Source organism: Crocodylus porosus, unplaced genomic scaffold, assembly GCF_001723895.1.
Source record: "Crocodylus porosus isolate Cpor-Errol unplaced genomic scaffold, CroPor_comp1, whole genome shotgun sequence".
Taxonomy (NCBI): domain Eukaryota; kingdom Metazoa; phylum Chordata; order Crocodylia; family Crocodylidae; genus Crocodylus; species Crocodylus porosus.
In genome coordinates, this window is record NW_017728949.1 from 29,127,997 (window position 1) to 29,155,991 (window position 27,995).

Consider the following 27,995-nt stretch of genomic DNA (forward strand, 5'->3'; position numbering starts at 1 on the left):
TCCCCACACTGCCGGCCCGTGTTCATCTTGGAGTCAATGATGACTCCAAAATCCTCTTCCGCCTCTGTACTGATAAGAATGGAGTTCCCCAACCTGTAGGTATAGTGCTGGTTGTTCTTCCCCAGGTGCATCACTTTGCACTTGTGTTGAATCCCATCCTATTCTCATCTGCCCACCCTTGTAACTTGTCTAGGTCTGATTGCAGCCTATTCCTCCCTTCTAGCATGCCCACATTCTCCCACATGTTAGTGTCATCAGTAAATTTGAACAGGGTGCTTTTTACCCCCTCGTCCAAGTCACTGATGAAGATGTTGAACAGTGCGGGCCTGGGGACTGATCCCTGCAGAACCCCACTGTCCACATCCCCCCAGGTCGAAAATGACCCGTCCACCACCACTCTCTGGGTGCAGCCCTCCAGCCAGTTGGAGACCCAGTTGACTGTGTGGGTGTCGACACCGCAGTCCCCCAGTTTCTTAATGAGAACAGGGTGAGAGACAGTGTTGAAGGCCTTCTGAAAGTCCAGGAAGACTATGTCCACTGCTACCCCTGCATCTAATGATTTGGTGACCTGATCATAGAAGGTCACCAGGTTGGTCTGACAGGACGTGCCACTAATGAGCCTGTGTTGGTTGCCCCTAAGCATGATCTCCCCTGCTGGCCCCTCATGGATATGCACCAGAATAATTTTCTCAAAAAGCTTGCCCAGGATTGTGGTAAGACTAACTGGCCTGTAGTTTCCCGGGTCCTCCTCCTTCCCCTTTTTGAAGATGTCCAGGTTGGTATCAGCTAGCAGGAGGGTGAGTTCCTCCTGCTTTTCTCGTACTACAAGTGTTTGTGTAGAGGCATTTGAGGCCTCCTGTGGATGGTGTAAAAGGTGGCAACCATACCCACACCAGATCAGACATCTGTCATATCACAACTTTATATACACAGCCCTTCTTGTACGGCGCACATTAGTTTGTAAATATAAAATCCCTTGGAAGATTGAGAGTTGGGGTACTTGTTAAAATTTTCAGAAGTTAGGGGGTTCTTGCTACTTAAAAGGTTGAGAAATGCTGGATTAGTACAACCCATCTGAATAAAATATTTAATAGTGCCTGTCGCATGCAGTCCCCCTCAGTGCCGACTCATTTTAAGTCATGGTGAGTCACTATAGCTTCCATTTTGAGTTAGTCTTCATTCCTGTTGCTTAGATGCACCTTGCTTTCTCATTTCCAATGACTCCTGTTTCTTCACCATCCATAAATGTCTGGCAAACATCACCAAATGGGGCCTCAAACAGTTCATCTAGAATGCTTCTGTTGCCCCTTCAACTTGTTACGTATTAGTGTTGGGGGATGGGGCAGGGTAAGGGGACTACACAACCCCCTAGACCAGGCTGTAGGCAACCCCTGGCATGGATGCCAGAATGTGGCACTCAAAGGCATTTTGCTTGGCACATATGCCTCAGGACAGATGGCAGGGAAGGGGCCGGGGCTGCACTGCCTCAAGAAGAATTGGGTACCTTGTGGCTTCCCCACCATCTGCCCCAGGCACGCCAACATCTTACAAGTTGAAGATGTGGTGGTTTTCAGCACTTTCCCCCAAAATGTTGCTGACCCCTGCCATATAGACTTATTTTCCCTGCTGTAGCAGTTGGAGAGGGACAAAATCATGGCAAATACCAATAATCAGATTCTACACCTGGAAAATGTTAAAAGTTTTAATTTTCCATGTATAGAATCTAATTATTGGGGGGTTGTCTCATAATTGAGGCTGTCTTGTATTTGAGTAAGTACAATATGCAGTTCTTCTTTGCCAGAGTATCCAATCTACTTTTTTTTAATATACTACTCATTGTTGAAGCCTATCCTTAAAGTAAAAAGTGTCTGTTTATCTTAGTGAATGAAAAGTGTGTTCACAGCTGAACACTTAAATGAAGTGACTTTATTAATATATGCAAACTTCCTGAATGTAGTTTTTTGGCCCTTTGAAAGACTCTAGTGCGTTACAATTCATGAGGAGCCATAGCATCACAGAAAATAAGTACAGGAGTATCTTAAAGATCTAGCTTCATCTTCAGTTTTTCAGCAAATTATCCCAAGTATAACTTTCTACAAACAAGCTTCAGCGCTATCCATGAAACTTCTCTAACTCCACAGTCTTCCTAGACCAGAAACACTCTGAAAAACTCCAACAGCCTGTTTTTCACCATATAGAGTGTACTGCCTGACAGTGTATATATAGTGTTTCACTGTGTTGCATATATTTCCCAGTGAAACATGTGCTGCGTGGGTGCGTGCTGTCTTGCAGGCCTCCGTTCCTGTAAGCAACTCACAAAAATAATTTGCTACCCAGATTAATTGAGTTATTGCATTAGTACTCTGGATAATGCTAACTGTCTTTAAGAATTCAATTTACAAAAATGGCCTATTAGAGTCTACTTAGCTTTTGCCCCTACAAAAAAACATGTTTTAAGACCATGCATGAATTCTTGTGAGAGCCAAGAATAGGTGATACTAGCTGAAGCAGTTGCTGACTCCAAATCCCATTTGGAGAGCTGTGCTTAGGAGGTTATTAAAATTAAAAATAGTAAATACTTTTTTGATCTTTATTCTAACGTACATGGATGTATGCCTTGCATAAGTGATGTAGGTCGTAGCTGTGTTGGTCTAAAGACAAAGGCAGACAAGGTTCTTTAGATGAATCTGATATCTTTTATTAAAATAACTTCAGTAGTTGGAAAAAAAAATGTTAATCAAGCTTTTGGGTTCAAAACCCCTTTGTTAGGTGAGGAAGTTACAGCAGTTGGTGTGTGCTCTTCCTGGATGGAATGAAAAGTACAGAAGCCAGAGGCTGGGCTGGTATGCATATAAGATAGGTAGTCAGTGAAGATGTAGATTGGATGAGACAGGCTGGGTGGGGGGAGTAAAGGGGGCCTGTGGAGTCGGATGTCAGGTAGGTTATGATGTCAGGTAATGGAGTTCATAGAGGAGCCTATGAACTCCACTTCATCAACCTCCTGGATACTAAAAATCATGAACTAAATGTAGACATTGGATTTATGACACATTATAACCTACCTGACAGATGATATCCTTTCCAAAGTAGGTGAGGAGAGAATGAGACCGTGACTATTGTTGGAGCTGTCAAGATGCTGAGGTTCTTGCATGCTGAGTTAGGTTAGCATAGTAGCCAGGCTCCCCAACCATGGGAGACAGTAGTTTCTTATTTCAGCCTTTCTCTCAGGTGTTGTGCTGCTCATTGCAGGCATAATTCAATCCACATGGCTCATTTTTTCACAGGTGCTAAACAGCTGCTGATCCCATTGTCTCCGCAGCACCTCCTTACATCAGGCCAAGAGACTTTAGTTCATAATTGTTTAGTACTAAAAGTAGTAGCAGTCCAAGCACGGTGTTTTATTTGACTATTAAGTGACTTTTTTTTGCTAGCTGCCTGCTCTGGAGAGAGATTTGACGTCACTGAAATCACCTTCAAAAGAAAATGTTGCAGAACTATTGAACTCTTATCATCTGAAGGTAATTGACTGGTTATCTACAAGGTTTAATTAAGAAGGTTTGGGATTTTCCCTTTCAGTGTATGTAAATGAAGATGTTCCTATCTGTGTTATAAATACCTTTGCTATATGCTTACAATGCGCCTCAGCTAGCCTCTGTGCATTATTGCAAAGTGTTAATGTTAAAAGTAAAAGATTTTTAATTTTATAATTTTAAAATCTGTTTTTCTGTGTGTTATTTTTTTGCCCTTTCTTCACTTTGGATAATGGAATTAAACCAGTTGTTTGGATTCTTTTTTCTCATCTACTAGCATCATCAGTTGAACACTGAAACTCTTCAATTCTAGCTTGTTTGCTATAAAAACCCCAAACAGAATGTGATTTTTTTTTTCCCCAGCATTGCTTGTGCAAAGGAAAGGGACACAGCCATTAGCAAAAGGGAGTGACAGTGTAACACCATGTGCAGACTGGGAAGTCTCCACGGGATCTGGAATTTCAGGATTCTAGCAATGTGATTTAATCTTCAAGTATTTAATTGACCAAGAGGCACAGCAATCAATTGTCTGCTGTCTTAAGGCCCAGTCTGGCAAATATTACCAAGCAGCATTAAAACAGTTTGTGCTTGTTATGACTAAATTCTGCATGTTTTATTTTTTCCAAAGATACCCTGTTACTTCCCCAAAATTCAAACTCATAATTTTTTCATAATGACTTTAGAAGGTGAATGTTACTCCATTCATATCACACAGCAGGTATCTGTCAAATAGTCTTGTAGCACTTTGAACCATTTTTAAATGCATACAATAATTTGAGTTCAATTTGTTCAGTATTCTACAAACTTTCTAGTAAGATTTGCAGTATTCTTTCAAATGAATAGGAAATTCCCAGGTGGTTTGGTATCTGTTTTACTCTAAGCATTTGTGAGAATGTTCAGTGGAAAAATAAGTGGAAGAAATTAACTTGCCTAATGTTACTGAATGGTTTCTGAACAATAGAAAATTACAAGCCAAAAAAGATTACAAGTTGCAGTATAGAGTACAGAAAAGCAGAGCTGGAAGGGACCTCTAGAGGTCATCTAGTCAGACCCCTTTCTTGAGGCAGGAACATCTCTATCCAAACCATCCCCAAATCCTTGTTGATAGGTAATCCTTCTCCCCCCACCCCCCGAAAGCATAGCACTCTAACCTGCCATAGGTAAAGCAGAGGGACAATGCTGGTTGATGTCCTGTTGTTAAAATATGCTCGGGAGATGCAAGAAAGATGGTCATTCCTCTACCACAAAGGAAGGCAACACCCCACCCAATCTGTACTTATCTGACCTCATTGAATAAAATTGTTTCCTGGCCCCAAATATGGCAAACAGTCTAGCCAGGAACCTCTGGGTTTTAGTCCCAGCAGGAGCATTGGCATGCCCTGGTCAAACTCCCCAGTTTTGGCTGCAGCTAACACCCAACACTTTTTTTAAGGAATGTGAAGCCCCCTCTGACATTTAACAGCAAGAGGGGAAAATATTTCTTCTCAGATGCATGTGACAACCAGAAGCATGGGAAATACCCATAATATAGCATAGACACAGCTATGCTCAGATCAACCCTGACCAATGCTTTTCCAACTTCTCCTTCAACACCTCAAATGATGGAGATTTCACAACTTCCTTGGGCAGTTTGTGCCCCTGCCTCACTGTTCCTACCCAGAAAGATGTTTTTCCTGATATCTTGTCTAAACCAATTTGCTGCCACTTCAAGTCATTGGTCTACTTCCTGCTGTCTTCAGCTAGAAGGAAAGGGCATTCTCGCTTACCTTTATGATAGACCTTCAGATATTTGAAGACTGCTGTCATGTCCTCTCTTAAGTGCCGAACATGCTTATTTCTTTCATTTTCTCCTTGTATAGTTTGCCTTCCAAACCAGCTTTATCATCTGGACTCTCTCTAACTTCTCAATGTCACTTTTGGAATTTGAAGCCTAAAACTATACAGAATACTCTAGATCAGTGGTTCTTAACCTTTTTTGTACCAGGACCCATTTATAAACATTGGCCAGCCCACCCCCTCAATATGTGGGGCAGGGTGGGGAATGTGAGGGGGGTGGGGGGCCTCAGGCAACCCCTCACAAACTGGAATTCACAAGAGTCATCCATGTTGTAATTTTTCCATTTCATGTTATCTATGGATTTTTTTCAGTAAGTTCCCTAATTCCCACATCCAAATATTTAATAAACATGTTGAATAACACTGGGCCCAGTATAGACCCCTGTGGGACTCCACTCAAAACTTCCTGCCATTCTGAGTAAAGTGCAAGGCTGAAATGTGATGAAATGGAAGCTGCTCGCTGGCAGTCACTGAAACAGAAGTAACAAGGAACTTGCTTCCAAGATTCAGCTGCTGCTGTCGGCATTGAAACATCTGTTTATCTTAAACCCTGTAATGACAGCAGGTCTAAAATGTTTGTCATAAACTGTAGTTCAAATGTATCACATCTTGCAGTCCCCTTATTCAGCAGCTGAATGAGTAGCAAGCAGTGCAAACTTCTAAATGTTTTATTAATGTGAAAAGAACTAGAAGTATGTAGAAAGAGAGTACAGTAATGGCTACTGCTGTATGAATCATAGTCAGTTCATAAATTTTAGCATAATTTCAGTGTTAATCCCAATTTTAGAAAATTGTGTATTTATTGATCTTAAAGTTTAGAAGAAGCCCTGTAATTAATATTATAAATCAAAACAAGCAGGAAAACTCAAATGAAGAAATATATCCAGAAGAATGGGATTGGGACACAAAATAAACAAGAAAAATCCCAAAGATTGCATAGAAACTGCTTTTTTTTTTTTCTTTCCTTCCTTCCAGCTGCTTTTATTCTTCTCCAAAGACAAGATATTAATAGAAAATCATCATGTCTTCTGCTCTAGATATAAGAATTTTTAATGGCAGTTTCATAACTCTTGAATAAATATCCTAAGAAAACCAAACATCTGATACACTTCATCTTTATTTTCCTTTCTTACAGCTTTTCAGACAGCTCCGAAAATATATTTGAATTAGTGCCCTCTGTATTTGTAACTGGCAAAATATATGTATAGAACTTCTTTAACATATACAGTAACTCTAACTATCACTGTGTCACGGGATGGGACTTTAAAAAATCTCAGCATAAAATGACAAAGGTAATTAAATATGATAACATGCTGTAAACATTAACTGAGCTTTTAATATAGATTTTTCTTTAGTGCATCATAATATTTCAGTTGCAGAATGTGCTAAATTAAATATTGATTTTTTTTCCTTTTCAAATAGTGCAAAATTGACCAAGAAAAGCAATTCATACTTGATGAACACATGGAGAAGATTAACAGGTATTCAGCAGGCATTATCACTTTACCTTTTTTGTGTGGGAGATGTGAAGTTAAATCTAGTAACAGCTAACACTGATGTTTAATAGACTACTTGAAAGAAAAGAGTATAGCAGTGGTACTCAACCTTCCGCCTACTGGCTAATTCCGGCCTGCATAGCCGTGCTGTCTGGCTCATGGTGCTCTCCACAGGTCCAGAAATTTGGCAATGGAGAGGAGCTAGCATTAATTGTTCCCAGAACAGTGTCAATTAATTAATTAATTCTGCCTCTGCTTCCTTGCTGCCAAATTTCTGGTTTATGGTGCCACTCTGCGGCTGAATCCAGTGCATAGGGCATGGCTGGCATATCAGATTGCACCCACACATCAGTGCCATGTGCCTGATTCCCATGCCACTGATCTGATCCACAGGGATGGAAGTTTGAGCACCACTTAGTATAGGATCTCATCTTGCTGCATTCTTCATCTGGTAAATCAGTGGCTTAGCTTTAGTCTAATACCAGCTGCCAACTAGATGTTGAGCCCAACAGTCCACCCATTTTTCTTTTATTGGACCAACTGCATAGTTGAGAGGGACAGAGGCTTTTGGGCACTGTGGTACCTTTCCTCTGGTTGGGTACTATGGTACTGGAAAGCATGTCAGTGTCCCATCCGGCTGTGCAGTTGTTGCAATAAAACATACCATCCACAAAAATCTTTGCCTCTCATATGTAACTCCAGTGGCTATTTGGAGGAGGTTATACATGTGACCATTTTTTTGGATACTTATGGACCAGAAAGAGGTTGAGAGATGGATTTGAATTGGAGGGGTGGGGGGCAACAACAAAAATGATTTAAGCAATGATACTTGGAGAGTAGCTCTTCAACTTATCACCTGTAGCTCTTTGCAGAAAATATTATTTGGGGGAGTGGGGGGCAGGGAGTGCTTGTTTTACTTGCATGCTTTGGCAGTATATTTCCTGCAATTATGATCAATGCAACACATGCACTGTCTGTATCAAATAGGGTGTAACTATAGCAAATACCCCAGATTTATTTGCTACAGTTCAGTAGTGCTGCTTTTGTAGCTCTTTGGCTAACACTGATTGTTCATGGGGTTCCTGAACCAGTCATGATCATGTCACTGATTTAAAGTGTGGAAGGATTTACTCCCAAGGAAACACAAGAACAGCTGAATATAAAAAATAGGCTGGTTAAACAACTGAGGAGGTAGAATTCTATAAATATTTTAAGGGTGTAAACATCAAGCATCAAAGGGAATTGTTAATGATGGAGATGATAATGTGGTGTTTGATGCATTCTTGTAGATGTTAAGTAAATTATTCTTAGAAGGAATACCAGTATTCATAACTGAGGTTTATTAGAATGTTAATAGGCTTGACCAGAATGGAGTGGTGGAAACCTCATTGATTGAGGTGTTTGAGACCAGACTGGACAAAGTAGACAAATAATATTGTAGGGAATAAATTTAATGGTCTAGTGAAAATTTTCTTTCTAATTTTCCAAGTGCCTGGTATTTTGTATGGGAAAGGAAGGTAAATTAGACCCTGCATGTGCTGATATGAGACTTTTATTTCCAGTATGTTCTCAGCAAGCAGCATGGAAGAAATCATGCAGAATTTGAAGAAGGATGGTGGTCCTTTTGCTCTTAAGCAGCTAGAGGTAATGTTTAGTTATATGTTTTACCTTCGTGATTAAAGGTGTTTGACCCAATTCCTCTTTCTTGTACTGGTATATTTCTGCAGCAATTTGACTAAAGTTATTAGAATTACTTGTAGAGCAGATGTACTAAACTTGGGTGCGTAACCTTGTAGGATTCAGGCAGTAGGTTTTAGTCGCATACGAGAAAGTTAGGCACATGTGTAACTTTCAGGATGAACCTCCTTTTTCATAACTATTGTACTATTGTATCATTCTCTACATTCCCCAAACGCATCTACTACTGACCACATACTATTCCTTTATTTTATTCTAAGGCTGACTTGTCCAACATACGGCCTGTAGGCCGCCAAGCCATTTTCTGAGGCCCAAGGTGCTGCAACGGGAAACAAAAGTAAACACTTTAGGCAGGGGAGGAGCCCTTCTGCGCATGCGCCGAGGCCACTAGGGGCAGGCAGAACCCTTGCAGCCAGGGTGTTGTTTTCCTGTCGGGGGGAGAGGGGGCTGGTTTTGTTGTCGGATGAAAACATGGCGGCCTCCTCTCTGTACGGATGCACTCAGGCCATGCCGCTCAAGGTAACTGTCAGGACACGATGCAGGTAGAGGAGTGGAACAGAGCAGCAGCTGGCCTTGGGGCCCTTCCTGCCTGGTGCCTGACACCCGTCCTTGGTTGTGGGGGAAGAACAGGAGACAGTGGCAGTGGCAGTGTCCAGTTTAGGGGGGGCAGGGAGGCTTCTTGCCCTGCTGTGGCTCAGGGCTTTGCTGGGCCCTGGGCTTTTTTTGTACTAGGTGGAAAATATTTACACCAAGAGAATGTAAAAAAAATATTTTTTTAGTAGACCAACTCAGATAGTTTGAAAAATTCTTCTTTGCATGCTTTTGGGTACAAACATCCTTTTTCAGGCTGAGGAAGCATCTACAGTTGGTCTATACTCTTCCTGGATCCCAAAGAACCTGATCCGCTGATGTGCTTAAACCAACAAGGCTACAACCTATACCCCTGTAAAAAATATGTGCGCTCCAGCTTCTCCTCAAAGTGTTGAATTTGTTGCACCCCCACCCCAGCATTTCAGCTAGCAGCACCCTGGCAGGAGGTATTAGCCAGGCTCGCTCCCCAGACAGCCCTTCCCAGCAGAGCCAGGGGTCAGCACCAGGTTGGGTCCACGCCAGAGAGGAAAGGATTAGCCATCAGCTTCATTTGTGAGCTGGCTTCCTAGCTGGGCTGAAGAGATGTAGGTTGTTGATGTTTTGTTTTTTGTTTCAGTGGCTTTTTGGGGTTTTTTGAAGGCCGTTTCACATGTAAGCTCTCGCTGGCTTCTCTCCAGCCAGCTGCTGCTCTTTCCACAGAATAACACAAAAGTGGCTACAAAGACCCCAGGTCTTGTTCTTCAAAATCCAAATTGACTGCTGGATGTTAGTAGGGTTGGATTGGGGAGTGTGTGTGTGTGTGTGTGTGTGTGTGTGTGTGTGGGGGGGTGCATTTGTACCCGCCTTTGATTCCTGTTCTTTCATTCATTGAGAAGTGAGTAGAAGCAAAAGTGTTTATTTTAGTCAAGTGTTTGGTATTATTTCATTGTTGCTTTTGTATTGTTTTTATTTTGGATTTTAAACCACATTTCCAGACCCATTTCATTGTCACTTCCTGCAGCTTCATTGGTGTCAAAGGTCACGTGACATCACTTCCTGATGTGATACCGCTTCCTGTGAGGTCTTTGAATATTGCTCACCAGCCCACTGGGTGATAAAAAGTTCATAATCCAGCCCCACATTCAAAAAGGTTGGACCCTCCTGTTCTAAGGTTTGCTTGTGATGGAAGTTTCTTTGGTAATTTCTTACTTTGTTGCTCTAGTTGCTAAAAGTGCCAAGCCAGCCTTTTTTTTTTTTCAAATGCTCACTTGGGGAAACAGCAAACTGTTTTCCTGTGGTAATAGTCACCATTAGGAGGTGCTTATTTTTAACCACAGTGCTGAATTTTGGAAGTAACTACTACTTATGAAAGCACATTCTTATTACATTAATTCAGCTGTACGCTTCTGACTCCATTAGTCAGAAAGAAGCAGTGTTTCTTAATGTATTTTCTTTCATTTTTCCCTCAAAGTATAAGTAGACTGCTGACTTGTAAAAGGTTGTTTCAAACATTTTCCACAGTTTGTTAGAGCACAGGCTTTTCTCTAGCAAAATTCTGATGCCAGCTTAAAGTTGCAATTAATGGAAGAAGTCCTGCTGTTGGGCTAATGTCTTTTCATCTTCATTTGAACACTGGAACCATACTGAAATGTGGTCATGAGGCATTATCTGTGTTATGATTCCTAACTGCCAGGTTGATTGAAGAATGTATCCTGCTGTGCACCAAAACTTGTGCTGCAGAATCTGCTCTTCAGTGTAAAAACAACTATTAAGTTTCTGGTCCTCCTGGGTATGGAGGTAAACTGAAGTGTTAAACTAATGTGAAATTATGTAGGACATCTGCTTGCATCTGCAGATCCCTCCTGTGTGTGAGTAACCTGTAACCTGGCTGATAGTGACTTTTAAAGTAATTAGTGGGAAATACCTTCTCTAGTTTGTGCATTTGATAGTACATTGTGTCAGCTAATTTATTTATTCCTTTGTGTGGTTGGTGACAGATCCTTGAACTCTTGGCTTGATGTAATGATTACTGGGAAAGAGCCTAGGGCCTGTGTTTATATAGGAGTTTAAAATAGATAATCATAACATTCCCTCTGTCATAGAAAACTAGTGTTGGAAGGGACCTCAGGAGGTCACCTAGTCCAGCCCTCTACTCAAAGCAGGACCATCCCCAACCAAATCATCCCAGCCAAGGCTTTGTCTAGCTGGGTCTTAAAAACTTATAAGGTTGGAGATTTCACAACCTCTAGGTAGCCTGTTCCAGTGCTTTACTACCCTCCTGGTGAGTGAGTTTTTCCTACTATCTAACCTAAACTTCCCTTGCTGCAACTTGAGATGATTGCTCCTTGTTCTGTCATCTGCCACTGCTAAGACCAGTCTAGCTCCATCCTCTTTGTAACCACCTTTCGGGTAGTTGGAGGCTTCTGTTAGATCCCCCTATAGTTTTCTCTTCTCCAAACTAAATAGGTCATGTGTCCCAGCCCCCTAACCACTTTTCTTGTCCTCTGCTAGACTCTCCAATTTGCTTACATCCTTTCTACAGTGGGAGGCCCAAAACTGAAAACAGTACTCCAGATGTTGCCTCACCTGTGCTGAACAGAGAGGAATAATCACTTCCCTCAATCTACTGGCAGTGCTCCTACCAAGGCAGCCCAGTATGCCATTAGCTTTCTTTGCAGCAAGGGTACACTGTTTGCTTATATTCAGCTGATTGTCCACTGTATACCACAGGTCCTTTTCTGCAGGGCTGCTGCTTGTCAGTTGCTCCCTAGACTGTAGCGGTCCATGGGACTGTTCCATGGACCAATCCCAGCTAGAAGACTTCTCCTTACTGAACTTAATGAGATTTCTTTGGTCCAGTCCTCCGATTTGTCAAAGTCTCTCTGAATCCTAGCCCTACACACCACTGTATCATCTACTACCCCCAGGTTGGTGTCATCCACAGTGTGGCAGGGCACTGTGTGCCTGCCACTTTAAGGCCCTGGAGCTGGCAGCCTCCAGGTGTCTAATGAGGGCAGCCATTTTAGGGTACCATCTGAGAGTCTTTTTGTGAGAATGCTGCTCTGTGATGTGCAGATTAGATTGCCACCTTCCTTGGAGGTGTCTGATGTTAGAGGCAGCCAGGGAGGTGAAAAAAATCCACCTTTCTTGTTAGCAATGAAGTTTACTTTTCCAAATGGCTAAAATACAGCATCTTCCATGGAATAAACTCCCAGCCTCTTCCTCCCCTGTACAAAATGGAGTTTATATTCTACCTATGGGGATTTTTATAATCTTTGAATTCTCCTCAGCCTGATGAAGGGTGTATGTGCCTGAAAGCTTACAAAGGAAAGGAGGTTTTTTGCTACTATTTAGTTGGTGTAATAGAAGATACTGCCCCTGACCGTAGAGCTTTGTGCATCTCTAAGTATACAACTTGGAAAACACCATCTCTGTCAGCATTAGCTGACAGGTTTACCAGTAACAACAGGAGTCTAGAAAGTGTGTGATAGCTCTTCTTTTTGCCTTGGTGATCTCTCCAAGGTAGAGTGCTGGAGCAGTGAGGTAGAGATGATGTTATGCTGCTTCTCTCCTTGCTATTGAAAAATGGAAACTTTCAAGTTTGCAGAGAGGTTGGATGAGAACTTTTTGGGTGAAACTTTTACTGCCAAAAACCACAATGGAGGGAGAGTGTTTTACTTGTCACACATTATTTATGTACAAGAGTAGGGTGCTGAAAGCCTAGATTTAAAATGTTGCAATTTAGTGTGAAAACCTGATCCCACTGAAGTTAGAAAACTTGTTGGCATTGATACCAAGAGGGTCAGGATGTATCTTCCCCCATTGTCCGACTCCAGTAGCCTTTGTTGTCTGTTAGTTCTTTGCAAACTCCAGAATGTTAATAATTATTGCTTTTCTTGTACCAACCCCCCAAAAACTCCACGTCTAGAAAATGGCATAGTGGAAAAACCACTCCTGTTTTGTGTAAGACAGTAGTCAGTTCAGCCTATATTCACAGCACTCTGTTTAGAGTTGCCTGGTCACCAGTGAAGGAAGGTTAGAAGAGTAAGTGAAGTCAAAAGGGGTGGGAGAGAGACTCTTGCAAGCCAGGCTTATTTTTTTGGGAAAATACCTGTATTAAATATAGCAGTATCTACATGCATCAGAATTGTGTAATGAATGTCATTAGTCAAAATCACAGGTGGAGACCACAGACATAAGACCAGAAAAGCACAGTCGGATAGTTAGTCATTTGTGTTTATTACATCATTTGGCTTTTAACCACGACTTGTCCAGATTGAGTCATAATTGTTGACTTAGTGGTTTATAACATGCAAATATACAAACCAAAAACCAACTAGATGTTTCTATTAGGAGGAAGGGGGAGTGTGTGTGTGTATGCATGTATATACGGGGCTTTATTACTTCTAATAAAGTAATTCAGTGTTCCAAAGGAATGCTGCCCTTAAAGAGTGTCGATGGAGCTCACTCCACCCTATTAGATCTGCTATTTTGTGTATGCTGCTTGTTAAAAGAAAATGTTTTCTTAAACGTTATGGGTCAGTGGTACTCATCTCTGGCCCACAGAGCTGTGCCACCCAGCCTGTGGAGTTCCCCACAGCCCCAGAAACTGTTGTACCTCTGGAAGCTGTAGCAATTAATGCTGCTGCTCCTTCACTGCCAAATTTTTTGGACCCATGAGGGTGGTCTGGATGACATGTCCCCCTGCACCAGATAGCATAGGATCACCATACTGCATGGGGTTGCTCCAAGGCCAGTTGTCATGCCAGTGCACTGGATTGCACTTGAACCCAGTCCCATGCGCTTACCTCCACATTAGGATCTGGCCTTCAGATTAACCCTGCTCATGTTTGTGTACCTTTAGTCGCCCAGCTTCCTTCCTCCTGTGAAACCTTTCATTGTTTCTGGTGAGTGTTAGATTAGGCCCCAAATATCTAATTGTTCAAGGCTAAAAAGAAACCAAAGCTCTATGGGTGGGTGAACAGGCTTCTGAAACAGGTATGAAATGGTTTGCTTCCTCTCTGCCAGTTTTATTGAGTGCCCAGGGGCCAATCTATTCCCAGCCTGCACTTTTCCCATCCATGCCTTAGGAGTAGAATCATATCCCCTTCTGACTGTTTTCTTTTCTTTTCTGTTTCCTTCCTCCTCCTCCTCATTCTCTTTATATCTGCCTCAGCCACTTGTGCCCACAACTTCTCCACATACCCATCACAGGCAGCCTGCCTCCTACAGTTATGCAGCTGACTCTCATCTGTTTCTCCCTACATACAGTTGTGCACCCAAAGGGGGTTTGTGCCTCCTTTTGGGTATTGGGGATGGAAATATTAGTAAATTTATCTACTTTAGGCCTTAATAAAAATTTGGTTTATGTATATATGCATGGTCTGTCCTTCTCATGCCTGCTTACAGTATCCTGTTACCCTCCTCTTTCTCTCCTCCACCCATTCCCCTGTCCATTACTATTATAGGTACACACTTACCATCCTTTTGGATCTCTTGGTCCTGATATCCTTTCTCTGCAGTTGCTCTCAGTTGTTTCTCCTTTTCAACTGCTGGCAGTAGAGTGCGACAATGGAGTTGAGGCTCTGCTTCAGTGGCCTTCCACGGAGTGGAAGAAGGTGCATCATTCATCGTCATTAGCAGGAGAACTGCTTTCCCCCTTGCAGCCTGTGATGGGTCCATTTTGGGAAAGAGGAGCATTGATAGGCAGTCAAGGTAGATCTTGGCAAGGAGGAGAGGAGTGCACAGGTTCTGTGCCAGTAAGCACGGTGCAAGAACCTATTTAGAAGAAGAGAACGAGCAGCAGAGCCTGTGCCTATTCTATCCTTTTAAGAAATGAGTTTTCATCCTTGCAGAAATGAAAATGCTCACCTGTTTGGTTACTTTAAAAATAGAGGAGCACAGTTACCTGTTTCCCAAATACTTTGGTGAAGAGGTTCAGAACAGGAGTTATGAGTGTCCATGTAAGAACTCAGACAGATGGGTATGTCTGTACTGCAAGCTGCAGAACATTGTAGAAAGATGATTGAGCTTGAGTACTGGGAGCAAGGCTAGCCTTGGCTTCACGGGTTCTGTGCAGGCTGCTGTAAGAAATTTACCTTGCATGGGAGTTTAGGAAAGAAGGAAAAGAGGAGATGGCTCGCTTAAGGGAGTTCCAAACTGTCCAGGGGAAAGGGAAAGAATATATAGATATTGGAAACTCATTAGGGAGGATGTCAAAGAAGGAATACAAGATTATATGGAATAAAGGTTGAAGATATTCTGTTTTAAATAGAAGAGAATGGGTTAAACACACTTGTATAAAATTACATTGGAAAGATTAAATAGTCTAAGAACACTTAGTGTGTTGCTATCCTTTCTGAGCGAGTTTGCTTGATTAACCTTCAGATATTCCAAAATCTTTTGCAGAACATGTGCAGACCATGTTCAACACAGTTTAACTTATTTCTAACAGATTTCCAGTGGTCTTGAATAATATATCTATTTGAGAAGAAAAGAATGGTTGTCAAATGATTTGAACAGAAATTTTGTATCTAATGTTCATGGTATTTGCTAAAGGCACTCATTAAGACTCTATTCCCTATTGCTATAAATAAAAGATCATTTCATTTTGTCATTGTGCTAATGCTTGTCATAATTTGCTTTTAGGGCAAGAGTAGTGATGATAAAACTGTAGGGAAAATGCAACAATGTATTCAGACTTTGGGAGAGCACAAATCTCCAGGCACTTAATAGTTCTCAGTCCATTATCTACCCTTGGCTTTTCCAAAACAACTTTCTAGTCATTATCAATTGGCAGCACCCAGATCTTGCTCATCTACTTTTTAAAAATGAAATAAAAACCTTTTTCTCCTTCACTGTAAAAATGGGTAGATGGCAAAAAGCCTGTTGGATCCCGTAGTGTGGATGAGAGGAAGGAACAGTTATGATAGTTCCTTTCATGCTATACATACCACATTATATTTCATAATGATGACCGGTTAGTGATGCCTTAAAGTTGCAGCTCTCATTTAGTTGAATAAATTGGAGCTACAACTTGGGAGTTCTGGGTTCTTTTTTCTTTAGTTTGGCCACTGATTCACTGTGTGACTTTGGGCCAGTGGCTTCACTTTTCAACTTTATTGTTTGAATAAAGTTCAGTGTTCATCTTACCTCTTCCCCTGTGATCTCTTCAACTTTTTTGGAGCATGGACTACCCATTGAGCGGTTCCCTGTATCCTGAGGTCACTATCATAAACAAACTGGTCATCACCAGCTGAGGATCTTGATGGGATCTCATGAACAAATTCCTGAGAAAAGAAATCTCACCCCCATCAGAGCCATCCCTAGGGTATCGGGGTGGCTGCCCTGGGCCCTGAGCTTTGTGGGGGCCTGGTGGAGTGGCCACAGCCACTCCTACAGGGCCCACCTGGAGCTGGCGTTTCAGTCCCACACCACGGAGGAAGCACGGAGACACCCCCCCCCTTTGTGGGGGTACTATGGCCCCGTGCAGTGTTAAGGTACCATTACCCCACTGGGGTCGGCTCTGCCTCCCATCAAAAGATAATCAGATTTAAAAATAAATTTAAAATGAGGTCAAATAGAAGACCACCACTCTGTTGTGTATGTATCATTACACAAGCCTAGTTCAGTCATGACAACAGCATATACGCAATACAACATTTCTAAGTCCTAGCATCTGTTTTGTACACGCAGACTCCAAAAAGCTTCCAAGTGTCCTTAAAATTGTTCCACTGCTCCTTAGTCTTTATTTTTTTCCCCCTGTCTGCTGCCTCCTAGTGCAGCAGCTATTCTTTTTTTTTCTCCTTAAAGTGGGAAGAGAATCCCTTCCCCTGGAGTCAGTGAACTGCTCCAGCTAGGTGACCCCAGTGTGCTACAGCCTTGTGCAGCCAGGCAGTCTAACCACGAGAAGTACTTGAGATTAAGAATGGCAGTTCTGTTAGGTGGCTCCATATTTACAAAGATCAGATTTTTATGAAGTTTTTTGACATTACAAACCAAAATGAAAGAGAGCATCCTGTCACTGTAAATAAGAGAACAAATTCCAAGAGCCTAACACTTCCAACAAGTCTGTGATTGCAAGACAGCATGCCAGAGATGAAAACTGTAGTCAAGAAAATAGAACTGAACTCTGAAATTTATTTTGAGAAAGAGGAGAGCAGAAGCATGAACATCATTAATCTGAAAAAAAATGTTTTCTTTTTCAACTTAAAACTGACATTTTTTTCTACAAGAATGACTAAAAGCTTCCTCATCCCCACTATGCTCCAATTTGTAGGCAATTCGCTACCACTTCAGCCAGAAGTGGCAGATGGTAAGATTTACCTATTCACATTATTTCCAACAAGGACATCAGACTCTTAACCTGAAAGCTGAAATGGCAGATTTCCAGTCATCAACAATTTTTCTGGCTTGCAATCACATGGATTTCTATCCCTCTCTCTCCAGACAGCAGTTGACCCATTTTTGCTAACAACTTGCAGCTGCTGTGCAAACAGTAGATCCTGTAATCATAACTAGTGCTTCAAGTTTTACCATGCTGTTTTGCATGCGTCTGGCAGCTGGTTTGATGGAGAAACTCCTTTGGAAAGAATAAATACTGGCTTAAACTGTATGCTTTGAGTTCCAGCAAATACCTCCTGCTGCTAGCTACCTTGTTGTGCTGTATCTGCTCTACCTTCCACAGTTCCCTCTGCCCATTTGTTGGGTGACACTTTGTCTGGTCTTAAAGTCTCAGATGGGCCCAGGCCAAATGCTGTATGCAAACCCAGTGTACCCAGTGCATTGTGGATAGAGAGCACTGGAGCAGGAATGATCAGAGAACAGCAGTTTACTAATCTAGTACACGCAGCAGCTGCCTGAGGAAAAATCAGAAAAGCTGGAGGTGGAGGGGGCACTGCTATAAATCAAGTGAAAGGAAAAAAGAACAGGAAAAGAAAAAACAGCATCCAGGATGGGTGCAATGCAGAAAATGACTCACCAGCCTATCTATAAATAAACTGATTGTGCAAGGAGGAGGAGGGGATCAGTTTGGGGGAAACAAACAAAGAACAGTTTTCCCCCCTCCTAATGCAACTCATTCCTTTTCTATCTCAGAGGCAGATATTAGTTGCTAAGAAGGTTTCTCATATGCAGCATACCATACAACTGCAGCATGTAGGGGGGTTCCAAGGGGAGGGTTTGGGGGATTTCTTCTTCTAAGAGCTTCAGAAGCAAAGGAGAGATCTTTCCATCTTTCTAATCCTGATGCTCCTAATTATGTTTCATAGAGGAGTACCAGAAATGAAAAGGGCCTATCAGATTAAGAGCAACTGAAAAGAAATTATTTCTTTAACCAAACTATTCCCTTTTTTAATTCATGTTAGGTTCAACTGAGTTCAAGGAAGACAGTCTTCACTTCCCTGTATGAATGAATAATATGTGGTCTTTTGTAAGCTGTTCATATTTTTAAGCTATTCATCCCCCCAAATAAGTAAAGCAATAAACCCAAGATAGCTGTAACAGGAAAACAATATATGGTAAGTTAATAAGCCTGAACTATAGGCCCAAAGTTGCGTATGTCCTTAGAACAGACAGGAGGCACCAATTCATCTTAACAAGCATATTCATCTGAAAGAATAATTAGGAGCATCAGGATTAGAAAGATGGAAAGATCTCTCCTTTACTTCTGAAGCTCTTAGAAGAAGAAATCCCCCAAACCCTCCCCTTGGAACCCCCCTACATGCTGCAGTTGTATGGTATGCTGCATATGAGAAACCTTCTTAGCAACTAATATCTACCTCTGAAAGAAACTAGTAGGTTTTTTATGGAAAAAGAACAAGAGAGCAAAGTAAAATGCTGTGGTTATTCTTCTGAAATAACTGGGACCTTACGAGACCTCTCTTAACACCAGTGGTAGAAGGCAGCTCACATAACCACTGCCTACTTGGGTCACAGCCCATACTATTAATTCCATCTTATTAACATCAATAGCTTAATACTTTCAAACAAAAAATACTCCATTAGATTTTTCAGTTGTGCTCATTTATAATACATGCATATGCACACGCACTCTACATTACATATGTAATACATGTACTGTATACTACACATACCTATAGATATACACCCCTCTGCACCTGAAGCACAAAAATGGTTTATTCCTAAATACCAATGAACAAATCAAAGTTAATTTATTTTAGTTCTCTGCATTATGCCTGCAAAATCATGGCCCCAGTAAAACTGATGGCAAACCCCACCAACTTCAGCAGATGCCAGGATTTTTCCCAGTGCACCTGCACTTGAAAAATGGTGAATTCAAGCCCTGTTGAAGTCAAGAAGAGTTTTCCCATTGATTGAAATAGGCCATTAGTCATTTTACAGACATGTAGGTTGAAAGTCAAAGCTCCAGATTAGCCTTCCTTACTCTTCAAAAAGAAGAACTCTAACCATCAAGGATTGGTCTGTAAAAACCCCATTTGGAATTGGTTTAGTCAGGGATGATCCTGCCTTGAGCAGGGGGCTGGACTAGATGACCTCATGAGGTCCCATCCCATCCTACTTTCCTATGATCCTATGATATACTCTTGAAAAACAAAGTAGACTATTCATGCTTATGTTAACTGATACTTTATTCTGGCTTCTATTGTGGTGGAAAATATATATATTCAATGTTATACCATTGCCATACTGAACAGCCACATATCAATCACCTTTTATTAAAAATTTGCAAGATGGTTTTAAAAGAGGACCAATTTATGGCTACAGTATTCTGTAACTGCAGGATAAGTTTTTTTCTAATGGATAATTTGTCAAAAAGGTTTCCAACAAACTGCTTGTCATCAGATTTAACTGCATATATGAATATTTATTTTTGGATGACATTATAGACATCCTAGCCCTGAGAGAAGACTGGTAAAGCCAGGATTCCAATTATGTTTTTCTCGTTACAGCTGTAGATTTAAATTTAGATGTCTAAAGTCACTGTGTTATTTTCTGACACTTCATTAAGTCTTTCCTTTTAAAACACATTGTAATTAAGAATTGCGTCTTGCTATGGATTCTGTAAACACTGAGAAAGCTCTATAAATAAGGAACAAATATCTAACATACTGCAACCTATAGGCATTGTAATCTTTTATATAATGCCACACTTCACAGTTGTAGTTGGAAAACTGAATAGTGTTTGTCTATATCAAGGAGCAAAATGAAATGCTGTCTCATGAGTCCTGCTCCTTTATGCTTAAAAAAGAGCTGTCCAACTGGCGGCCCATGGACCACGTGGAGCCTGTAAAAGGTTAAATTGAGCCACTGGGCTCTCACTCCATTGCTCTGTCTGCAACAGCAGCCCTGAGTTGCCAGACTCCCCCTCCTGCCTCCAGCTGCCACTTTGTCCTCTTGCCCTGCAGAGCAGTGGTGGTGGGTGCGGTGCAGCAGTGGGAGGCAGGGGGTGTACCATGAGGCAGTGCCCAGTGAAGTGGTGAGGGGATGCCCACGTGGACTAATGTGGGGGTGGAGTAAGGTGTGGTGTTGGGGGATAGGGAGAGGGAAGGGAGCATCTATGCAGCCCGTTGCTTCCCTGGTGTGGCCTGTAGCCCCCAGAGGCTTAGAAGATGGACAGCCCTGGGTTAAAACAACAACATTTTACACTTACTGTTGCCTTTTATCTATAGATCTAATGGTATATTTACAGCACTTCCTCAGAGCTTCTAAGTGCCAAGGACCCCCCCCCACCCCCCCGTTCTATATGCACCAAACCTCAGAAGTGAAGGAGCTGCCCCAAAGGTGGCTGGAACAACCCAGATCTGGTCCAGTGTAATTTGGGTAGCCTTGGCATTGCAGAGGTGCCTCAACCCAGTTCCCCATGGCATGAAAGATGTACCCCCTGAGGCAGCCAAGGAATGGGGGTTGGGAGAAGCAGCGGTAGCACAGGTGCAGCTCCTGGCACAGTGTCAGGGAAATCCCACACGCCTCCTCTGACTTGCTGGCGAAACCACCTGGCCCACATCAGGCCAGAACCAGGAGGGTGGAGAGAAGCAGCAGTGGTGCAGGGACAGCTAAAAGCTGCCTGGCTCTGGCACAGCTCCTCGCTGTCCAGCCCCAGCATGGGAACGGGTGCAGGCACCGGCAAAGCCCTCCAGCTCCGGGGACAGGATCCAGTGGCTCCACAGGCCATATCAAGCCCGGGGTGCCGGATGTTGCCGACGCCTGTTCTAGAATATTGCTGAATGTTGTTTCTTACAGTTTAAAGGCACTAAATAATTTTTTCTTCATTTTTGAAAATCACTTGACTAAACATCCAATAGAGTAAAAAGTGAAGTGCATTGTCGTCCACAGACCATTAGTAAAATGTCACCGACATCCTTAAAGATGACTTTCAGACAGCTTCAAGAAGGGGCTTCCATGAACCTGCAAGATGTTCTAACGATGGAATACAGACTGAGCCAGGCATGCATGGTAAGCAGGAAGTTAATCATCTTTACTCCTTCCAGATATGATAAACTGATCTCAGACTTTGGTATTTCATGTTAATAACAGCAATGAATATGGCTGACAATTAAATGTTAAGCATCTTACTGGTGTGTCTGTTCAGGTTGGCATTTTTCTTTACCTTTTTATGCCAGTTTATGCAACTGGATGGAAACATGGTCACTAAAATAAGATGGAAGGTGGCCCTGTGGTGAGGGCATTCACCTAGGTCTGGCCTGGTTCAATTCACTGCTTTCTGTGACAGGTCAGTTTCTCTCTGCCTTGGGTCCTGTCTGTAAAATGAGGACAACCTCCCAAGAATGTTGTCACAATAAATATGTGAAAGGATGTTAAACTGATAGATGGGACGATGCGAGTACCTTAAAATTATGGTATACTGAGGTAAAGTGTAGAGGAAATAATTCTGGTTCAGCAGTATAGCAGTCATTGACTAACTGTCTGAATGAACCCTGACAGTAAGCCTCTTACTATGGTCACTTTTCATTACACCTACAGAAAATCTTATTTAGAATCAATGCTATCTTATAGAGTAGACAGTAGAAATTAATGGCATATCCCATTCAGACCTGCAAATATCACTATCACTCCTTTCCTGAAATGTGTGTTATCACTCTCTTAATTGTGTCCTTAGGAATTGGAATATTTTATAATAAATGGCCCTTCTTTCAAACGGACTTCAGAGGCTGGTGAAACAGAATTATTTAACTGTAATATGTGTTAAACATACAGTATTTTGCAAATCAGTTGAAGACAAAGGGTCTGCTCTAAGGAATTTACAAGCTAGGGACCAATCCTGTATACCAGGATTCTGCAAAATTCCTGTACAAAGGAAATATATGGATATATGCCATGGAGGGAGAACTTGCTGGACATAACTGTAATTCAGTCAACTAAATGCACAGGATACCAGTTCAAATGGCAAGAGATGTTGAGATATGCTAAGGAAGCTTAGAAAGATATTTGGGTGGGAGGAGAGCATTTTGTTGGCGGACCAGGAAGGTTGCTTCAGCTATATAGTATGAAAGAAGGTGCACAACCCGGACTTGGGGAAGGAAGTAACAGGCACAGTTGCTAAGTATAGAGAGTTAATTGTAAATGAAGGAGAGGAAGGCAAGACAAAAAAAGAGGAAGTAGAGTTGCATAGAGTATTGAAACTTCATATAAAAGTATTGAGCCCAGTAAAGAGGGAGAAATAGAATGCATTATATTGTCTCCAATTTCTTTGCCTTTCAGAGAGGCCATGACTTCTATGAAGGTGTTCGAGCAGGTAAGAAAGAATTCATCAAGCTTATTCTATTACTATAACCATTCTAAATCCCAAATGCAATGACTCTTATGTCTCTCTAATGTATTTTGATGTTCTATACTAGTGGGGTGCATCCTTTTTGCCAGGCTTGCCACAAATTAGCCCCACACTGTTCCTGAGTGCTACTCCAATTCCCCTTTCTCTGTGTGATCACCTACTCATGCTTTCTGCTTCCTGCCCTGTGTTCCCGACTTAATCACCTGCTCTGCTTTCTGCTCCCTACCCTGTCTACCACTTTGCTGCCTGCCCTCTTTCTGATCTGCCATGCCACACACAGGCTTCGCATGTCACTTGTGGCAGCCATGCTGCAGGTTGCCCACTCTTGTTCTACATATATATGTTGACTTTGAGCACAGCACAGTGAAAGCTGTTTGTGCTCATTCAGCTGAAAGAGCAAGCTATATCCAATGTGGGCAGTATTGAGCAGTGAAAATGGGAAACTCCAAAATGATTTACAGAATCAACAGGTGAAGCTAGTAACAGATACATTAATTATTTCTCAATGAAAAATTAACACTGGAACTAGTTTTGGTAATGTGTATAAATCTGCCAGAGAAGATCGTCTGGATACATAAACTGACTTATAATAAATTCTGCAGATGATTCCTCAGCCTGATGAAGGGTGTTTGTGCCTGAAAGCTTTCTAAGAAGAATTTTTCCAGCTATTTTAGTTTGTCTCATAAACGATACCAGATTTCCCCAAATAACTTTGTCTGCCTTAGGCCAACATGGCTACAACCTATACCCCTTATAATAAATTTAGCATTTATCACTATTGGGGTAGTTAGGAAAGGATACAGCAGAAAGTAGAAGGGCAATTCTTCTACTGCGATCTGCTGTAGAAGTCAGGCTGTCCTCACTTCTGCTATAGATGTGCTGTGTGACCTTGTCCACACTACTCAGTCTTCTTGTGTCTTGGTTTTCCCATTCAGAAATGGGAGTCCTGGTTATTAAAGTGTCAGTTTGTATAGCACAGCGTGAGACACAAATAGAGCCAGTCCTTTTCATAAGGAGTATACAGCACATGATATCAGGTAGTTAAGACTGACCAGTGGAGCAGGATAAAATGTTCAATACAATTTAAATGATTTATAAATATATAGAAATCCTGAGGATGAAAAATGTTTTATGAGCACTAAGTATTAGTCATAGGCAAAGGCCTCTCAGTACAGGATATCAGGACCTGTATATGACTTTGTTGTGCTGTCTACCTGGCAGCTCATAAGGGGATAACATAAGGTCTGTGGGCTCCCACTTGGCCACTACTCCTGAAACTGCTCCTGCTGCTACTGCAGCCAGGAAATCTGCTTCCCCTCACACTTTTTCTCTTGCAGCTTCTGGGGGCAGGGCAGTGCTGTGGGAGGCAGCTGGATAGAGGTCTGAGTTGCCAGCACTGGGCTGAGGGGAGGGGAGCCAGGCTGCATGCATGACTGGGGGAAGAGGAGGCTATCCACCCTCCACACACGACTAGGCTGGGGCAGGCTGCTTGAACAAGAGGGGGGAATCTGGGAAAACTATACCCATGATGCATGGCCCATGCTGTGTGCAGTCTGTGGATCTGCAACATGTGGGGCATGCAGCCCCCACCACGCGGAAGTTGTACAGCCCTGGGCTAGAAAATAATATGGAAGCATTTATGCCTTAAAAAGATACTATTCTTTGGATGAGTTCTGAATCCATGTAAAAATTTGCCTAGGTGCAGAGACATTGCTGTGTAGAAAATGACAGTCTTGTTCAAAGCCTGAGGAAAGTGTTGAGCATCAAATGTGGTTCTCATTTGTAACGTACAAGGTCATTAAAGCTATCTGGGAACAAGGCAGAGGATAGAAACAAATTGCTTGTCAGGATAACCACACAAGCAGCTGAATGAAAAACAAGCATCAGGAGACAGCAGCTAGGCAGCTTTAATTTGCTGCTTGGTCCCTTTCGTGTATTATACCGTGATTACATGCAGATGCAAAGAACATGTAATGGTGATGGAACATAATTGTGCTATCGCCTTACTGTACTTTGTATAATTTGTTCTTGAATAACTTTTGGCTCTAGTCTGCTTTTTACTTACTGTGAGTAGTTCCTTAGTCTATGAATGGTCTTTCCCAAAACCAGAAGAGTGTTTGCCCATTGATGGGCTCATTTAATGTAATGATGGATGGTGTAGAAGCTGGCATTTAGAGAGAAGCTCTTTGAAAAAAGTAATCCCCAAATTACCAGCGCCTTAATTCTGTAAAAGGTTGGGTATTTAAAGTACCTGATAACATCAGTAGAAGGTGAAGAAGCTACCCTAACTGAATAACATGTGGATGTAAAGATTTAACATGAATTCAGTTCTTGCCAATGGTCACCATAAGAGGGTATCATAGATACGAAAGTTTTGCTGTTTAGTAAACTTAGGAAATAGCTATGAGGTTTTATTTGACTTATAATAGCAACTGCCATAGGACTTGTAAAGCAATTAATGAATTTGAACCACTGCACAAACATCAACTTTGATGTAAGTTAAAAATGAAGTGTTAAAAATGACATGATAAAAATTCAAGGTCTGAGGTCAGCGTTCCATTTTTCTTTAACTAGGAAAGCAGGCAGGTATAAAATACTTACTTGCCACTTTTCTTCCCACCTTAAGAAATGTATGGTTCAAGCTATTGCAAGGCCTCAGACTCCACAGTGGGAAAGGCCACAGATCATATTTATCCAGGGTACGAGATTCTTCCAAGATAACACTTACCATTTGGTTTTTAACACAACAGCAAATTTGTAAGAAATCCATGTAAAATTCTCTTTTAAAATTTGCCTCCCCATTTTCTGAAATAAGTAATGGATAGGAAGGTGATCCTTCCCAAGTAACTGCGTGTGCTCTACAGGAATAGAACTGTGAGGAGGCTTAGCCCTCTAGCTGCTGCTACTCCGTTACTTACAATGAGGAAAGATCTTTCTTTTCTTCATTTTGCCTTTCAGAAACAAGGTGTGTATCTTATGCCAGGGCATGCTGTCAGCAAGAAATTATGGTAGGCCTTAAATGCTGTCACTCTTCACAGGAGTGAATGATTCAAATTATATTATTATTTCAAGAGGAGACTGGATAGGCACCTGGCTGGGGTCTTATGACCCCCAGTGCTCCTTCCTGCCCATGGCAGGGGGTCGGGCTAGAGGATCTGTCTAGGTCCCTTCCGACTCATTGATTCTATGATTCTACTGAGGTGATAATCTTCTCTGAAAAGGAAATCAAGAGTAATTGATTTATGAGGTAGTACAGCCCATATTCCCTAAGGATTTCATTTAGGAACAAGAGGAAAATATTGCAGCATATGTTATGTATGAATTCAGCATTAGATTGTGCCACTCTTACTCATGTGGAACTGTGTGCAGTCTCCAGTATGAGTTAGAGTAATGGACTCTGCTCCTTAATCAATAGTGTTAAGCATTGCATGAAAAACTGCTAAGAAAACTATTTTGTTTACAGATTGTGCCCTTAGGCCTGCCTTCAGCTGCCTACTAGGCATAGAAGGTTGTGCAAAGTATTTAGGACACTTGGAATTTAGCAAACACACATTTTTCATGAAGCTTTATTCTGTTACCCTAAACCTTCTATACTTTTTTTTTTTTAACTGGGTGCAAGAATCTGCCTGTCTCGTTCAGTATAACATTCAATTGTTTAGCACCAAGGGATTTGTATAGATTAGCATTTATAGTCCTGTTTTAACTCAAATTAACTGATGGCCAGGTAACTCAAGCTAATTAGCAGAATGACAGATATTTCTCCAGGCACTCTAGAGTGATTTCTTCCAAAGCCAAAGCTATGGTGTGTGGTGGGGCCGGTATGGGGTTTTCCTGCACTGAGCCATCCACCTCACTGCGCCCAACCATCGTCCAGGCTCAGAGTCCCTTCCTGGGGGTGCTTTGCATCTGGCTAACCTCCTTCCTGGAGCACAACTGCAATCCTGGATGTAACGATGCCACCACCCAGGATCTGGACTGATTTTGGCCCTGTGCCCCCTGGGAAACACAGGTCTAGCAGTCCTTGAAGGGTACTCAACCCACTGCATGAACTTGGGGTGCTTCCCTCAGTCTGAAGCACAAATAGTGGTCTCCCTTAGTCAGCCGAACCAAGGGAACCCCAAGGCATAATCCAGACCCTCCTCCAACAAGTCTCCCATGTTGTGTGTTCGAGGAGGACTTTATTGGTTTGGACTAGGGTACAGGGTGAAGCAATATCAAAGAAATACCTTAGAGCAAACAGTGGCATGGTAGCCTTTGATCACGCATCTGAGTTACTGCAAGCTATATATCTAGTTAGATCTCAAGTAGCTTACTCACAAGTATCATGCAGAGGCAGGTGGAGATTCCCTCTAGTGGCAAGCAATTCACTGAACATGTGTTTCAAGAGAGAGAGAGCAAGTTTCAGATGGTCCAGCTTTTCTGAGAGTTCTCATCATGGCTGCTGCCCTGCCTCCTGGGCAGTCCTTAACTTAGATAGCCCTTATGACCTCATTTACCTGATCCAATGAAGGCCAGCAGCTGTTGGCTACCAGCCAACCAATTTGAAATGCATCACTGGTTATCAGGTGGACTGGCAGGGTCTCTAGGCCCCTCCCAGTCATGATTACTTTGCCTAGAACAATAGGGAGTTTAAGCCCCTGCCCAGGTGTGTGAGGCAAGTCACATAGGCAGAGGGAGCAGGTTTTCTCCTCCCTCAGGAATGTATCCAGCTCAAGTTACAACTCAGGGTTACCTGAAGTCAATGGGGACAGGGGTGTCTGCCCTGGTAACCAAATTGTCAGAGTTGTCATCCACCTGATAGCAGAGTTTGGGGAGAGACAGAGATGGCATTCTGCCACATGGTGAAACAAACTTTTTTTGGAGTGTTTTTAAAGTGCATGAGTTAATGGCCTATCTATTAGCTTTGTTTAAAACAGGATCACAGATTCAGTCTAGATAATACAAAGGAAAAGAGCAGCAGGAACTCTGTCTTGCAGACCATACTACAGGCCTCCACCTCTCTCCCCTGGGGAGGAGGCTCTTCTCAGCCAGGCTGGCTGACCTGCTCCACCGTGCTTTAAACTAAGCCCGCTGGGGGATGGGGGGACTACTGCC

General features: G+C 42.2%; 1 protein-coding gene across 3 annotated transcripts in view; it reads left to right on the forward strand.

The window, feature by feature from the left end:
• The window catches only part of HIBCH (3-hydroxyisobutyryl-CoA hydrolase), an 85,195-nt gene that overhangs the window by 52,267 nt on the left and 4,933 nt on the right, over nucleotides 1-27,995 (forward strand). For 2 of the 3 annotated variants that reach the window (XM_019554317.1, XM_019554320.1), the window contains exons 9-13: nucleotides 3,432-3,518; nucleotides 6,789-6,847; nucleotides 8,425-8,506; nucleotides 21,446-21,565; nucleotides 22,832-22,865. In XM_019554317.1, coding sequence (XP_019409862.1) covers nucleotides 3,432-3,518; nucleotides 6,789-6,847; nucleotides 8,425-8,506; nucleotides 21,446-21,565; nucleotides 22,832-22,865 — 382 coding nt within the window. The remainder of the gene's footprint in view (nucleotides 1-3,431; nucleotides 3,519-6,788; nucleotides 6,848-8,424; nucleotides 8,507-21,445; nucleotides 21,566-22,831; nucleotides 22,866-27,995) is intronic. The other variant, XM_019554319.1, reaches the window with a different exon arrangement.